This window comes from Zeus faber, assembly GCF_960531495.2.
Source record: "Zeus faber genome assembly, chromosome: 3".
In the NCBI taxonomy this organism is placed as follows: domain Eukaryota; kingdom Metazoa; phylum Chordata; class Actinopteri; order Zeiformes; family Zeidae; genus Zeus; species Zeus faber.
In genome coordinates, this window is record NC_137190.1 from 18,402,207 (window position 1) to 18,419,907 (window position 17,701).

General features: G+C 39.5%; 1 protein-coding gene across 1 annotated transcript in view; it reads right to left on the minus strand.

The window, feature by feature from the left end:
• Window positions 1-17,701, minus strand: part of furina (furin (paired basic amino acid cleaving enzyme) a) — a gene marked incomplete at both ends in the record, with an annotated part of 75,289 nt that overhangs the window by 12,244 nt on the left and 45,344 nt on the right. The window contains 3 exons of the mRNA XM_079997415.1: window positions 5,918-5,994; window positions 6,081-6,209; window positions 8,292-8,387. Coding sequence (XP_079853541.1) covers window positions 5,918-5,994; window positions 6,081-6,209; window positions 8,292-8,387 — 302 coding nt within the window. The remainder of the gene's footprint in view (window positions 1-5,917; window positions 5,995-6,080; window positions 6,210-8,291; window positions 8,388-17,701) is intronic.

Genomic DNA, 17,701 nt, shown 5'->3' on the forward strand with positions numbered 1-17,701 from the left:
TTAGACAAATTCTCGAAAACTGGCATGCAAGACAGATTTCACTCTTTTCAACCCAACAGGGGCTCTTCAGATGACTTGAATCAAACAATATAGGAATAAGAAAATTATTAATTATTATTTCTCTACCAAAAACCTTGATTAACCAAATGAATGTACAGTAAAGAACTTCAGTTACAAGGGAGGAAAAACACAACCTGCAAATTAAATGCACTGCACGTGGCACTGAACATAGTTGATTGATTCTAACGTTATTAGGGGAAAAGAGCTTTTGGCAGTGCTGGTCATGCGCCCATGAGCCTGGATGGCCTTTTTATGCCAAACCATGGCATAAAAAGGCGATCTGACCGAAATGAAGGGGCATTTAGTTTGATCCGGCCCACAACCTCAAATGTTTGCAACACCCCTGATCTGATCGAAAGATAAAAACAGGAATGGACCATCCTCCAGTGTGATTGATTGATTACAGACATAAAATGTCCTTGGCTTCGCTTTCCCTGAAAATAGATCAGTTCACATGTGTCCCAAAGACAAAACATTTTTTTGATGAGGATTAGTTCAGATTAAGAAATTCACAACCTTTGTTCTTCTGGCAGTTTGACCTTTTCATATTTTCAGGGCTTGGCTAAAGCTAAAGGGAGGGAAAAAATAGATACCACTACACATGGGAGGAAATGTAAATTAGAGTTGCCATTTTTACAAGAAGCTTTTCCCCCTCACACTTCTCCACTTTGCATCTCTAGTAAGATCTGGCCCCACAGGAACCACATGGCTGACTGCAGGGGAGCCAGTACTGTGGGAGAGAGGGACTGATCCTCAAATTCCAGTCAGACAAACTCCCATAACTGTCAAATGAACAGCCACTCTCAATAACCTTCAAACCTCACGTCTCCAAACTGGATTACAATCCTTCTTAGACTGCACCAGCGCAGCCATGGGAGCAGCATACCATATTCATGCAAAAATAAAAATGAAAAGAGAGAGATGGAGAAAAATATAAAGAGAAAAAAGAGGGGAAAGGGAGATGAAGAAAAATGGAAGAAATGAGAGGATCCCCATGGCACCAGCAGCCAGCTTGGCCAGAAAGCCTCCGTTCATACACTTGAGAGATATCATCTTAACCTGAGGGATGGACTGAAACCAAGCCTCAGATGAGCTGCACCTTCAAACTTTGCTGTGCTCCAACTTGGAGGATGCAAAATAACCGCAAACAACTCTGTAAAGTCGTATCACAAATACATAGAAAAGCCCAGCTTTGAAGTACTTAAGGCCTCCTATTTCAGTGTAATCTTGAGAGCCTTATAAACATCTACTCATGAACCCATAGCTCAGAATAAAATCCTGACAACATGGGGGTAATATCCTGTCAAAATAATGGGAGCTTGTTTTTATTTTGTGTGTGGGCATTATATCCTGCTGTATGTATTGTATCAGTGTGAAAAGGGGTAGACTTTGGCCATTACTAAATTCAATTACTTTAACTCTAAAAAGGTCCAAGGGGCAAAGCGACAAAGTCTTCAAGCCTTGTAAGGCTTGCTCTGCTTACAGACAGTAATGGTCTGTGGTTGAGAGACCAAGTCAGCTTTCAACACCTACAGCTGGCTGCAGGCCCAAGGTTAACAACAAGATTAGTATTCATACCTAGTGGTGGCAGAGCCATTAACACTCTGCAAGACTTCATCTTCTTCGCTACAGAGACTACTTTTATTTACACCTAAGGGCACTCCGTTATCAGTTGGACACATCAAAACCATGTTTTGGCCTCCCAGTGGATAAAGTGACTGAGTGGGAATCAATATCTGCCTTGAGCCTGCAGTGGCTGCTGGCACAAGACGAAAACAGTTCTGAAAAATACCATTGAACTTCCTGGAGAGAATCATGATATTCATAGTATATTAAGGGGATGGTAGCTCAGGCGGTAGAGCTGGTGGTCTAGTCATCTAAAGGTTGCTGGTTCGATCCCAGGCTCCTCCTGCTAGCATGCTGTAGTGTCCTTGAGCAAGACACTTAGCCCCTAATTGCTCCTGATGGCTGTGTCCATCGGTGTTTGAACAATTGTAAGTCGCTTTGGATAAAAGCGTCTGCTAAATGACTAAATGTAATTAAAGTACACAAATATATCACCGGTTTATTTATACTATGCACTTTTTTTTTTTTTGCATTTAAAATCTACAGTGCTTGTGACCTGTAGGAACAATTTAAAAACGTTCTAAATATACAAGAATGTAGGGAAATACTAACTCATAAAAATGAAGAAGCCATAAATTATCTTCTTATGACTCGCATTATATAAAGACACACACACACACACAGACACACAGACACACACAGACACACGCGCACGCACGCATGCACGCACGCACACACACACACTCTTCAGGCGGTAAAGCTGCTCATAAATCATGGGGCCAATGCTTTCAAAAGTCCAATGTGTAAGTTAAGTGCAAACAAAAATATTTTTTTTACCACACGTGTTTTTATAAGCAAACTCCATTTCAGAATATACAGAACATAACCTTTGGCATTTTGGCATAAGCATGATCCTGTCAACAATACATAGCTAGGATAGCGCAATCTTTATTCACTCAGTTTGTCAAACTTGCATGAGGCTAATGAGCAGAAGAGAACAGTTTAAGCTCAACCAGTGGCTGATCATAAGTCTCTGGGATATGGCTGAAACTAAAGGTAAATCTCCTCTGCTCATATTTATAATCAATTTGCTAACCAGTTGGCAGATGGGACAGAGACCAAGCAGTGCAAAGAGAGCATGGTGAATGAGGAAAATAAATAAAGTGGCTTGAGTGTAATGTTTGTTGGGGTCAAATTAATCAACCTATTCATAGAAACTATTTTTAACCATTGTGAGGAATCTCATATACACACACACACACACACACACACACACACACACACACACACACACACACACACACACACACACACACACACACACACACACACACACACACACACACACACACACACACACACACACACAGTTTCAAATGGGGAACAGGGAAAGAGAGTAAACGAAGGGTATTTCATACCCCCCAAAAAATCAGAGAATTTCCAGAAGATGGCAACCTTCCAATTTAAACAGAAGCAGAGGAAATTGAAAACAAAATTTAAAGATGCAATGAAAATGGTCAAAAAGATACCATAGGCTAAGAATCTTAACAGCATATGGCAAATATGAACAAAACAGTCGCATGTCGCAGCTCAGTGACAGGGGCAGAACGGAACTTAACAAGATGGTGAATAAATACCTCTAATGTACAGCTTCAAGAATTACCACAAAGATGGAATTTATGGAAGGGCTGCCATATTGAAAATTATCCAATAACTGATCTGCATGGCCGTGGCATTGTACTTGGAGTTGTTTTATCTGTGTATGTTCATAATGTATAATGTAAAATAAATTGACAATTTGCAAGGGGCAGAAGTATCCACATTTTTAAGTTCAGTTAAAAGAAGAGAGCAAGACTGGATTTGGGCAACATTCTGATCCAAGTCAGTGGAAACCTTAGAGTGCCAAAGAGCCTGATCACATGTTGTGCTGGGCAAACATAAGTCTGAATGGACACTTTGCAGGAGAGCCATCCTTACTGCAGCCTGTATGCCCTGGAAGAAGGACTGCTTTATGGAGATGAACAGAGGTGGGCTTTCTGTGGGGAACAGGCCCTTACAGAGTCCCTTACACAACCTTATGTTGCCCCTTGCTTGCCCACTGGGTGTTTAGACACATCCAGACCAACCCACTGCTAAATCAAATGCTGCAAGCACGCACACGCACACACACAAACTAGGCCCTGCCACGAGGAACTCAAGGAGAGCTGGGCGGCACAAGATAAAGGCTTTAGAGCTGGGATTGGAGGGAGGGGAAGCAGCCAAAATGAAGGAAACATCAACATTAAGTGTCTTAACTAGGCTTTGGGCCATAATGAGCTGCCAGAAAAGCTCAAGTATGTCTTTGCACTTATTCCAAAGGCTGTATTAGTTAGGGGTTACATTTTCCACAAGTAATTCCATAGTTTGGTGATTTGTTGGTGGTGATGCTAAATAATAACTTTTTCACAATTCTAGCATGAGCCATACTTATTCAATTGACTGTAGATCTGGTCACAGATATAGTTAAGGCATATTGTTGACACAACATTTATCCACATTCCAAATGATGTGCATGAAAACGGGAGTGCTTTATGTGTGCATAGTTCTTTTTATGCACTCCATCAACAGCATTTAATTAAATGTTCTTATTTTATATATACACACACACACACACACACACACACACACACACACACACACACACACACACACACACACACACACACACACACACACACACACACACACACACACACACACACACACACACACACACACACACACACACACTTTTTTATTTTTATTTTATTTTTTACTTTAAACTGGGGCATCTCCACCTCATACCCATGGTTGAGTACCAGGCTTCAAACGCACAGCGCATGCTACAGGCACATGTTTTACTTGTGAATGGTTGATTTACACCAGTGCCGAAATATAACCCATTTCCTTCCTGTTGCCAGTAGCCATGGTAAGCCTTATGACAAAAAAGGCTCACTAGCCATCGGCCCATAAACCACAGATTACCACAAATTAAAGTCACTGTGGAAGCAAGACAGCCATGGTTCAGAGTCAAGAGACTTCCCCGTTTTGTTAATGCCGTGAACTTAATTCAATCCATTCTCTGTAACAGGTGTGACTTTGCAGCTGTGATAAACAACATTATCTACAGAAGGCAGTGCAATAAAATACAATTTTTAAAGACTGAATTAATGTCTATTTAGATTTACTCATTATTGTTGGATGATTTAAGGGGCCAGATCTGCACATCTGTGCAGAAGGCACAGTTTGTTCTCGCAGGTTTTGTATACTTTTGGCAGGTCAAATTTTTCAATTGAAAAAAGGGGATCATAAGGGGATGAAAGACTCCCACAACTGACTTATAAATCTGGTTAAATAAAAATAAACACACACTGTATTGTACGCAGCGTACAGGTCAGAGAGCTGGTTGTAAGTCCGAACAGTCGTTAAACAGGTAGGTTGTTAAGTGAGGAGTACCTGTACAGGTATCATACAGCCATAAGTTTAATAAATTGCAATAATGATCTAACATATAGCAATAAAGGAGAAGCACAGGGATAAAACAGATGCATAGATGGCAGAAACTGAGATTATACATCAAGTTAGGAGTGGGCGATATGGCAGAAATATATCACAAATTTTTTTCAGGCAGGATCGAGCCACAATCTTATCACAATTTGTTTTCATGTTGGTTTTTAAAAGGCAGAACTCACAGATCAAGCCTTTTTTTTTAAGATTTAAAATGCATCCAAAATAGGCAAACAAGTGATTTACGAGTAACTTCAATGGAAAATAACATTACACAAAATGTATTTACAGATTTGATGGTGACAAAGGAGCCATCAAATGAAGTCATTTTATGCGCCTTCCTTAGACACACACCAATAAACCAATAATAGCAAACAGTTATTTTTTCTTTTAGATTTTGGAAATTAGTTTTATTGTACTGTTCAGTCACTTGCAAAATAGTCTTGAATAGAATGTCTTTTTCCACAATTTAAATTTGCACACAATTGGCCCAACATATAAAGTCTCACCATGCTTGCATTGGCTCTTAATTTTGTATTAATATGCCGACAGACTTGTGCGACTTGTTCCCCACCAACACTTCTCTACCTGCGCATACTTTCTCCGCTGCGCTTAGGCGTTCGCAGTTTCTCCAAACAAATAGAAATAGTGCGTTTTATTTTTAATCTTAATTTATTTTTTTCGTTTACCAACTCAAAGAAACAACAAAAAAGGCACCGTTCCCAAAACCTTTGCCTCTGATCGCAAAAAATTTAGTTTGTTCTACCTGTTGTCATTAAGTTGTGTGTATCGTGGCTGAGGATCTGGATCGCCGTCATTGACATCGTAGCTGGCGTCCGGGTCCTACAGAGGGACAGAGCGGTCCGATTAGAAACGTGGCACATTATTCCGTAGCACAACAGCTTGTTGTACAAGGGGGTGAGACTTACGTAGTTCTGTGCCAAGTCAGGGTGGCTCTTCTCTATTCCATCATCAAGAATTGACACCACTACTCCTTTTCCTGTGTAGCCCAGGTCCCATGCGCCTTTGGCATTCAGGTCACGGTGGTTGACATTATACTGGGAGGGTGGAGAAAACACCCCCCAAAAAAAAAACAAGGGTTAGAACTTCCTATTAGAGAATACACCACATGATCATTAGAAAATGTAGCATGGTTGTCTTCTGGTTGGGGGCGGGGGGTAATTATTTCATCTGGGACATTGAGATCATTTAAGGCATGTTTATTATATATTCAGGAAGAAAATGTGGAACCAACAGTGAAAGACCAAATTACAGCCTAGTGACAAGTGAAGGTTTCCTACGGGTAACATCACATAGGGGTAGACAGTAATGGACGGTTGGTTGTAGACTGTTGAATGAGGTTGAAGGAGGTATCAAGTCTTGGTGTTTTATCAGAGTGTACAGCTGCAGCTGAGTGGCTCTGTCAGAGGAGAACAGGCAAACAGCATTCCGTAGGCATTTTGATATGCTCTTGACATTCAGCCTGACCTTTGGTCAAATGCCATGTCTTTCTTTGAGGTTCAGAGCCCTTTTTTTTGGAACGCATGCAGAGTAGATCATGGCAGGTCTAAAATACACCACCCGCCCCATTTTTAACCTTGACTGCAGGCCCAGGGGTCTTAAAGCTGTCAGATAAAATTTTTGCTAGGTTCCCAATCTGACAACGTAACTGATACTTACACCATCAAGAGTAGAATGTGTTACGGCCATACCTTGCAATGTGCAAAGACGACTGACAGTGAATTTGACTTCTTAAGGTTAAAGTGGTGAGTGGATTTTGACAAGTGTGGGACAGGAATGCTAAATGTTTCCTTTTGAATAGCTGCTCATAAAATAATGATTATTTTTTTCAGATATTTCTAGCTACCGATTTAAGCTCCCCGATTACCCCTGAAGCACTGAGATCTTGTAAATGAGCACCTTTACAGCCTGAGAACTTAATTCATACTTTGATGCCTATCAGTGATTAAAAAGGGTATCAATTCTAAATCCCAAAATATTAAATACTTTTGCTGAAGGCGGAGATGCACGATGATCGTTTTACCCAAATATCCACCACCATTTCCCTCTGGCCACGTCCAGTTTTAATGAGCAGACTGGAAATTACGGTCAGCATCGCATAACAAGGAGGAAAGAGCAGAACATCCACCTTCTGCACCACCACTAGCCCTCCTGAAGCATAAAGTCCCACTCCTGTTGAACTGTATATGAGCAACCTGGCCAGACAATTCTAACCTTCAAAAATGTGCAAGCTTTTCTACAATATATTCTCTGTCAAACAACGCCCCATCACCTTGGCAGCACAAGTAGTTGTTCTGCAGAAGATACTCTCTCAACCTGCCTCACATTTTAAATCAATAAACCAATATCAATCTCAAATTCAGGGCAGCTGCCAGAGACGGAGAGAAATTCCTAATCTCACCAAGACCACTGGGGTAAATTAAAGTTAATTTGAAGACATTGGTCCCATATTTGTCCAGCCAAGGTAGCACCATGTTCAAAAAAATATATATCTGGTTGTTTATTTTGGGAAAATAGATTAATTAGTATAGGCCTTATTGTCACACCTAGTCTTTAACCACCCACAGCCTCAGGGAAACAGGAAGTTGGGTTTCTCTGACAACATTGTGCGATCTCCGGAATTGGTGAGTCATTGTTCCAAAGTGCAATCAACCATCCACTCCCTGACAGCGATATGAGGAAGGGATTCCTTATCGAAAATGACAAGAGATTGCTAGTAAATTATCATCTGCATTTAACAGTTCTGTACATACGTGAACTTTGGATAAAAGTATTTTCTTTGTTGTAACACTAGTTGAGACACAAAAACATCCCTCAGCCTTCAATTCAGGTTTTGAGATAAAAGAGGTATTTCATTTCAGATAAACTCTAAAGGATAAGGCATTCCAACTTCGCGATGTGTGCAAACTTTTATCTCCAAGACAACTACATTTATTAATCACAAGAGTTGATTGAATTACTTTTATTAACTATTACTCACTACATTAACTACTTTCATTAAATGTATTCCAAATGTAAAAGTAATTAGGAAACAACTTTACCATTTGAATGATTTCCCACCTTACACTCAACAACAACACACTCTGGTTCCAGTTGACTGTCCGCCCAGATGTACTCACCAGGTACCACTGGTCTCTGAACTTGGGGTCAGAAGGCTCTGTGTAGATATCGCGCTTTGCCCTCTGCTTTGACACCTGCTGCTCTGCCCACAACACCTAGAGAAAAGACACACACACACACACACTTTAATTTGCAAAACCAGCAATAAGGTCAGGTGGAGCAGTTCAATTGTGTCTGCATAGAGAAAATGCCGCAATAATGGTGCTTCTGTAAAATAAATATGTAAGAAATTAAAATAATACTTATACAAGCACAGGTACTCCTCACTAAACGACCTACCTCTTTAACGACCGTTCGGACTTACGACCAGCTCTCCTACCAGTCAGTATTGTGCGCTGCGTACAATACCGCAGTGTATTGTACACAGCCCAGCGTCTCAGGGTCAAGCATCTCATCGCGCATCTCCGTTCTCAGTCTCGTTCCCGATGCCGGTCAGTATTCATTACACTAGCGTTCGCAATCGCCACGCCCCCTTACTGTGAAATAACGCGGGTTCTCGCTTATCGACCAATTCGCTTAACGACCTGGACGTAGGAAAGGAACTTGGTCGTTAAGTGCGGAATACCTGTATAAGTAAGTGACTTCTTAGTTATATAAGTAATTGAAAAAATATTCACCAACATGCTAAAAATCTTCAAGAGAAAGATTTGGCACTTTCAAAAAAATATATGAACTTAAAGACATTTTTTGAAGATATGAAAACCTTTGTCAAAATGATGAAAAATAAAATACCAAACATTTTTTCAAAGTCAATGGCATTACATGGGCAAAATTAGATACTTAAATATTTGTATTTTATTTGAACATGCAACTACCCCTTTAAATTAATGACAGTGTGGAACCAGGATCCTCTAATAGATATTTAGTGCAGCAAGGTTTAAAACATTAGCACCAGCAATAATGATGTGTAGGCCAAGAGGGTCACAGTGTCAACTGAATTAATAGAGATCCTAATTCCCAGTGGGAGGCAACAGACACAGGGTGATTAAAGGCACAGGGGTACCATGGGGTCTTCACTAATGAGACTGGGTAACGAATGCCAGAGCGTTCTCAGACTAATTAAAATTTTTGCATTGAGGCACATAAGGGATCGACAAATTCCCTTCATCTCTTAAAAAGGAAAACAAAAAAAATATGGTATGTACATAAACAACCACACAAAGCAACCAACTCACATACAACATGAACCCAGCTAGAAAGCAGGGAATGATCCCACTGTGCCACTCCCCACAGCACATTGTGAACAAGGCAGCTTGCGTACGGTGAAAATAAGCCCGCATCTTACTTCTTATATAGGGCTTGATCTTACTTTAAAGCAAAGTGCCTGAGCACATGAAAGAGGAAAATCATGTCAGCAAAGAAGCAGCCATTGGAGTAGAGAAGACCGTTGCAAGGACAGTGCGTCTGACGTGAAGGACAACCAAAGGAAGCAGATTTTCCTAGCTCCGCGGGTCACTAGGAAGGAATCACTCGGAGGAAAATAAAAGGATGAAAGTCACAGCATTACCTGCACATTATTGCATCACTACTAGGTATCTATAAAGCTCAAATAAAAAGAGGCAACTGTCAGAGCAGAGTGGTTTGCGCAAGTTCAGGTTTACTTAACCAAACCACGGATTCAAAATTATTTCGAGGAGATGCAGCAACAATAGAGGTTTCCCTCCTGACAACGTTACACCTTCACTACATATACAGGGTGTAGAGGAATATATAATAATATGTAATTGGATATGAATAAATATGGAAAATTGCAGCGCTGACAGGACATTACGTAAGGTCAGAGCGAAAAAGATTAGTTAAGCTTAACTTCATACATTTCTTACGTGTGGGTTCCGATCAGATAGTGAGTACGAAGCCAAAGAAGCGTGTTTTTAAACATGTCTTGTCATTACAGTGTCAGAACTAACATGTTGTGTTTCAAAGCTCTCCTTAATAATGAGATACTGAATTTCCTGATGCAAGCAAATGACAGCATGGGAGCAGTGTCTTTTATATTTATTTCATAACCACTGCTTATATTTTAACATTAAAGAATGACCCCAATGCAAATCCTAGAAAAATCTGCAATGACACAAGGTAATAAGCTTGTCGCCATTGTTTATTTAGTGTGGTGGTGATCTCAGAAGGCATTGTTAGTATCCAAGATGGATGGTCTGGTTTTGTTGGTGCTTTTTTTTGTGAGAGTTTTCCATGTAATGCAACATAAAACCAGTTCAATAAAAAGCTTGATAATCATCTCAGTTTTAGCTTTGTTTGTGGAAAGATGAGGACAGGTTTAACAGTATTCAATAACAGACTGTTTACATGTGGTTTCTTCTTGTGGTTTGAGGTCTTATAAAAAGGCAATAAAAAGGGTTATATGTAATAAGTAATATGTCGATCATATTATTATTATTATTATTATTATTATGATTATTATTATTATACTTTGGGGTTTGGGATTTCTTTAACTCAGCCCAAGGAATACTTGCATAGCCACATTTATTTGAAACTGCAGCATTTTCCAGTTCTGGCTGACAAAATGGCTCAACCCATAACAATTTAAGTAATTATGGGCCAAATAGGTTCCCGACAACACTTACTATAAATAATGCTCGTTAATAAACCACTTGCTAATATGTCCTTAGATGGATTTTTTTAGTTTCAAGTATTATGGTCTTGGAGGCTGGGCAACATTGCAAAAAACATATATAATATTTTGATATTTTAAGCATTTTGGAAATATACAAATATTGATATTTAAACGTTGTCTCCAAAGTAACATAAAGGGAATCTTTCCAAAACCATAATTTAGACCCAAGGTCTTTTTATTTTTTATATATATTTTGGAAAGGCATTTCAGCTGCATGGATATCTGGTTGAGCCAACATTTATTAAATGCAATTAGGTATGTTTTAAGTGATAAGTAACTTCATTGATCAATGTTTCCCTCTTCCTACTGTGTTGAGTACGCTACACGCTGAGAGAGATCCATTCCTCTCGCTTTACTCGTACGGCGCAGTTAACACAGCAGCAGGAGAGGAGAATATTGAACCTTGCAATTTCAAGCAGTCAAGCACGGCTGTTTGTGGTGATAAAATAGATTAGTCGTGCTGCAAACTTTGGTGGCTATCTTCCTCGAGCACAGGTTACAAAAGACTGGTTTGTTCTCAAACACATCTTGCATCAAGTGAGAGTTTTGTTTTTTAGGGACTAAATCAGTTCTCTCTCTCTCTCTCTCTCTCACTCACACTCACACTCACACACACACACACACACACACACACACACACACACATAACTGGCTCCTTCCTTTATTGTTCCATGCTTACTCTTATGGAAGTCATTAGACAAGAATATTTTATAACCTTCTTATAATGAGCCATGTAAAACCACACGGCAAAAAAACAACTAATTAGAGCTACAATTGAATAATCTTTAACATGTAACTGCAAAAAAACAAGTAATAATAAAAATAAACAACAGCATATAATCAAAAAACATTGCCCGGAATACCCACAGGATCTGCCCTCCTAATTAGATATATTTATTAGACACCACAGTGTCTGGCTTACATCAAAATAAGACTCGTTGGGACAACTTCTCATTTTGGTCTGGCGATAAAATTGGAGTCCACACAACAATGCCTGGTAGCGCAAAGCATCAGCAGAGGTCCTCTTCCACTGCCTGCCTTGATCTTGAAATTAAAATAAACGCAATTTATTAATGAGAGGCAATGACTGACAAAGAGAGTCATTAATATACTATAAATCGAACTTTAGAACTGCATGGAGCAAACCCTGTTAATGGAACCCACAAGTTTTGAAAATCTTTTGGTCCAACTTCAAAAACCCTAAGTAGAGATCTTGGAGTGTGACAAAGCATCCCTCCTATTCAGAGTGCCTTCAAAAGATTATTTATTTTGACAAAAAAAAAAAAAAAAAAAAAAAGGGGAGAGAAAAAAGTTCAGCAATAGCGCTGAGGTGATTAAGTTTGGTTGGAATGTTCTTATTTCATTTAATTTCACCTTTATATAGCTCTCAAGGATACACTGATGGGTGAACAGTCATTTTCAATGATGCCGAGATCAGCTTTGATAAGCTCCTACGTTGAGGTATGATAGTGAAGTAATGTAAATTGATAATTTTTTTTAGAAGCACTTTGTGAATAAACATATACCAGTTTTGATGTTGTCGAGCAAAGAGAGTGCCAGCCAACCTGTTCATAGAGAGTACAATGGGTGGGTGCTGTAGGTATCACCGGTAATAAATACCGGTAAAGAGCAGAGGGATATACAGCATCTAAGGGCTTATGGGTGGTAACAGCAGCATGTCTATATATTACATTACATTAATCCAAGACCAAAATTAACACAGTATCAACAATTATTTTTCCATTAAACATGGGAAAGCAGGTTGTATTTCGATGAAGAAAGCCAAGTTTTGGCCACAGATTTTCAACCAGTTTATCGATATGAACTTCACGTTCCTTTAGGAGCCATTTGAAGCTTTGTGACAAGCCAGGACTTCTACTCTGTGAGGTAAGTACTGGAGATAAGTCAAGGTAAGTTTAATTTAGGAGGATTTAAATGTATATTTAATACAACATAGACAATTAATTATATTATATAATTAACCCAAAATCGCGATTGTGGCGCTGCCCCTTGCACACCTGGTGCCGATTACGCACATTTTAGTAATTTTAGAGCTTACTGTGCGTAATCACCGGGTGTCATGACATTTCATTGCATATATGTATGACCGTATGTATGCAACAGGTACATCTCATAAAATTAGAATATCATGAAAAAGGTCAATATTTTTTGTCACTCATTTCAGAAAGTGAATCGCTTATATTATATAGATTCATTACACAGAGTGAAATATTTCAAGCCCTTATTTCTTGAAATTTTGATGATTGTGGCTATAGATAATGATTCATTTCAATGCACTCAATACTTTGTTGGGCCACCCTTGGCATGAATTACTGCATCAATGCGGCGTGGCGCAATGGAGGCGATCAGCCTGTGGCACTGCTCAGGTGTAATAGTAGCCCAGGTAGCTTTGATATCAGCCTTCAGGTCATCTGCATTGTTGGGTCTGGTGTCTCTCATCTTCCTCTTGACAATACCCCATAGATTCTCTATGGGGTTCAGATCAGGCGAGTTTGCTAGCCAATCAAGCCCTGTAACACCATGGTCATTGAACCAGCTTTTGGTACCTTTGGCAGTGTGGGCAGGTGCCAAGTCCCGCTGGAAAATGAAATCAGCATCTCCATCAAGCTTGTCAGCAGAAGGAAGCATGAAGTGCTCTAAAATGTCCTGGTAGATGGCTGTGTTGATAAAGTGCTCTAAAATGTCCTGGTAGATGGCTGTGTTGATGAAGTGCTCTAAAATGTCCTGGTAGATGGCTGTGTTGATGAAGTGCTCTAAAATGTCCTGGTAGATGGCTGTGTTGATGAAGTGCTCTAAAATGTCCTGGTAGATGGCTGTGTTGATGAAGTGCTCTAAAATGTCCTGGTAGATGGCTGTGTTGACTGTGGACTTCAGAAAACACAGTGCACCAACGCCAGCAGATGACATGGCAGCCCAAATCATCACTGACTGTGGAAACTTCACACTGGACTTCAAGCAATGTGGATTCTGTGCCTCTTTGTTTCCTCCAGACTCTGGGACCTTCATTTCCAAATTACATGCAAAATTTACTTTCATCTGAAAAGAGGACTTTGGACCACTGAGCAACAGTCCAGCTCTTTTTCTCCACAGCCCAGGCGAGACGCTTCTGACGCTGTCTCTGGTTCAGGAGTGGCTTGACACGAGGAATGCGACATTTGTAGCCCGTGCCTAGGATTCGTCTGTGCGTAGCGGCTCTTGATGCGCTGACTCCAGCCTCAGGCCACTCCTTGTGAAGCTTCCCCAAATTCTTGAATGGATTTTGCTTGACAATCCTCTCAAGGCCGCGGTTATCCCTTTTGCTGGTGCACCTTTTTCCTACCACACTTTTTCCTTCCACTCAACTTTCTATGAATATGCTTGGATACAGCACCTTGTGAACAACCAGTTTCTTTGAGGCTCTTCTCTTTTGAGGCTTGCCCTCCTTGTGGAGAGGGTCAATGACTGTCTTCTGGACATCTGTCAAGTCGGCAGTCTTCCCCATGATTGTGTAGCCTACTGAACCAGACAGAGACCATTTCAAGGCTCAGGAAACCTTTGCAGGTGTTTTGAGTTCATTAGCTGATGAGGGTGTGACACCATGACTTTCCAATATTGTACTTTTTCACAATATTCTAATTTTCTGAGATACGGAATTTTGAGTTTTCATTATCTATAGCCACAATCATCAAAATTTCAAGAAATAAAAGGCTTGAAATATTTGACTCTACGTGTAATTAATCTATATAATATATTGGTTTCACTTTCTGAAATGAGTGACAAAATATTGAACTTTTTCATGATATTCAATTGTTTTTTGAGATGTACCTGTGTGTGCACTGTATGTGACAAATAATCTCTTGAACCTGAACTTTAAAAGTGACTTTATCATCAAGCCAGATGCCTAAATATTTATAGTGTGGGACTTTCAATATCTGTACTTAGCAGAGAAAATCTGTTCAAGTCCGACATGTTTAAATCTCTCCGGTCATAATGTCCAGTAAAAATAATTTCCTCTAAGCACAATTTGAATAAGTGCTGGGTGATAAAACACTAACAATAATTATCGCCATATTTTTTTTCCTTGATATTGAAATACATTTCAAGAACACCATTTGCCAAAAACAAAATCAACAGATCTGTTACATTCTTTATATAGCCTTCGTAACAATTGTTTTTAATCTTAATAAAACATAGATAATATTATCTGTGTTTTCAATGTTCCAGACAAAATGTCCCATTTGTCTGGGACATTAAAATCTTCCAGGACACATGGACCAGCACCAACTTTATCTAACGGAAACTCCGGTACCTAGTAAAGTGCTACTCTGAACTTCGCTCTAATCGATTTCCTCTAGCTCTTGTGAATAGTAAATATTTAGCTTTTCAGCATTTAACAGAAGTTTGAGATAATATAAGTAATAACAACAATAAGTGCCTCCTGAAGAACATTAAAATAAAGTTGCAGATTGTCAATCGCCAATTCTATGGAGTCAGCCCAACAATATTAGATAGTGTCATCTGCGTACCAATGGACACTACAGGTATTCAAAGACTGGACAACATCATTGATATAAATTGTGGAAAGGACCCGTCCGAACATCGAACCTAGAGGGACACCTTTTGTTATCGATAAAAATGCAGATTGAACATTACTTGTTTTCAGGCACTGCTGTCTATCAGAGAGGTAGTTTTGGAACATCTAAGCATTAGGGTCACAACCCATACTTAGCAGTCTTTGTAACAGCAGGAAATGATCAACTGTATCAAGGGCTTTTATAGGTCGAACAGAGCAGCACAATGCTTTTTATCCCCCGTTGTTAAGATATTATCTAAAATTAAAGATGTTGCAGAGATGGTGTTATGTTATCCCTGAAAGCAGGTTGGTGAGGGGGCAACACAGAATACAAAGCTAGAAAAGTCTTGAGTTAATTGATTAGTATTGATTCAAGTATTTTAGACAGACAGGGCAATTTAGATGTGGGACGATAGTTATTAAGATCACTATTATCTCCTGCTTTATGCAATGGAGTAATGTGAGCAATTTTCCACACTTAAGGAATTATACCTGATAAAATGTAAAAAGATTAAAATGTGTTATTTATTCTGAAATCATCAAGGCAGAGAGCTGGAGAAAGAAAGGGTTCAGACTGTCTTCTCCAATTGCCTTCTGTGCTCCAGTAACTACATTAGGGGTGAAAAGATGGAGGGCAAACTGAGGGACAAGACTCACAGTATGTACAGAGACATCCATTTCTGGATCACTCATAGAATTACCACTTACCAGATCCCGTGCTCCCATTTTCAAAAAAGGTGACAAAGGCAAAATGTTTGTTAAAAGCTGTGCATATTTCCTTGTGATCAGATATTACACACTGACCAGAATTTACATGCATGTGTGGGCAGGGAAATTGCATTTTTATTTTTAGTTGAATTCACTACCTTCCAGAATTAAGCTCTATTTGAATAACTACTAAAGATGGTATGAATAGTAATCACTTTTAGCTTTCCTCACTTACAATGTCAATTTATTTCTTAAATGCCTAAAAGCAAGCCAATGGGAAGGGTCTCCAGATTTTCTAGCTAGGAACCCAAGCCTTATTCTTTAATTGGAACAAAGATGATAGTTCAAAGGTGAACCAAGGACTAGGCCTATCTTTAGTTCTTGGCTTTATAAACGGGGCATGTTTTTTAACCATGAATTGAAAGGTATTTATAAATGTTCCAGTGCGAGATCAACATCCAGGATTTCCAATGTCACTATGAAAAATATCATGTTAGAAGGCCTGCTCATTAAAATTTCTAAAGTTTCTCTTGAAAACTCACAATCTAAACTTCTTTTGTAGCATATCCCTAACGCATGCTATGGTCACATATTCCATGGTCAAAGACACCAGAAGCAACAATTTTATCACTCCCGTTGGACAAGATCAGATCAATTAAAGTTGATTATTTTTTAGATTAGGCCCGGTAGGGTCCGTAATCAGATAGGTTAGGTTCAGATTAGGGCTGGGCCAGAACGATCAGCATATATCGTTTGGTCTTAAATTCAAAACCTTTCTGTACAGTGACCTTATTCAGAACTGTAGAAAGACATGATTTAATAAAAATGGCCACCCCACCTCCTCTTGCATTTCTGTTTATTTTAAAGAAATTATATTCATTTAAAGAAACCTCAGAATCTGATCTTTTTCTTCAGCCAAGTTTCAGTCAGCACCAATCAGGGTCCGTTTGAGAAACCAGAATCTTGAGATGATCTAATTTTTAATATTGAAGCAGACTTCTAATATTCAGATGAATTAGACCCGGACCTTTTCTATTTTTAAAAAGTATGTGGATTTAATAAGCAGGCTGGGTTAGACCCAGATGTATACAATACAGGGGAAGTGGGATGGGACTGTCGGGGAACCGTAATTAGATTTGAAGTAGCTTCAGTATGCTTTGAAGGTTGTAGATAAGGTCTATCAATGCCCCTAAAAGGAATGGTTGTATAGTTTATAGTGGAAGGCATACCAGTTCTGTTCCGCAGAGATGAGTGGGCTGCAGGAGTAGGGTATGGAGGAGGTGACGGAATAGTGTATGCATGTGTTGGACTCACTGACCGTCGGGTGGTGAATGTATTGCGATGTGCAGTGTGAGTCCAATGGTTATGGAAAGTAGGCGGGATCCTTCATGGTTTGGGTGGAGGTGATTGTCCATAAAAAGATCCGTTCTATTCGAAAAGTGGTTGTAGAAGTGGTCTACATAGGAGATGCCTCTGTTGCAGCAGCAACCCTTCAG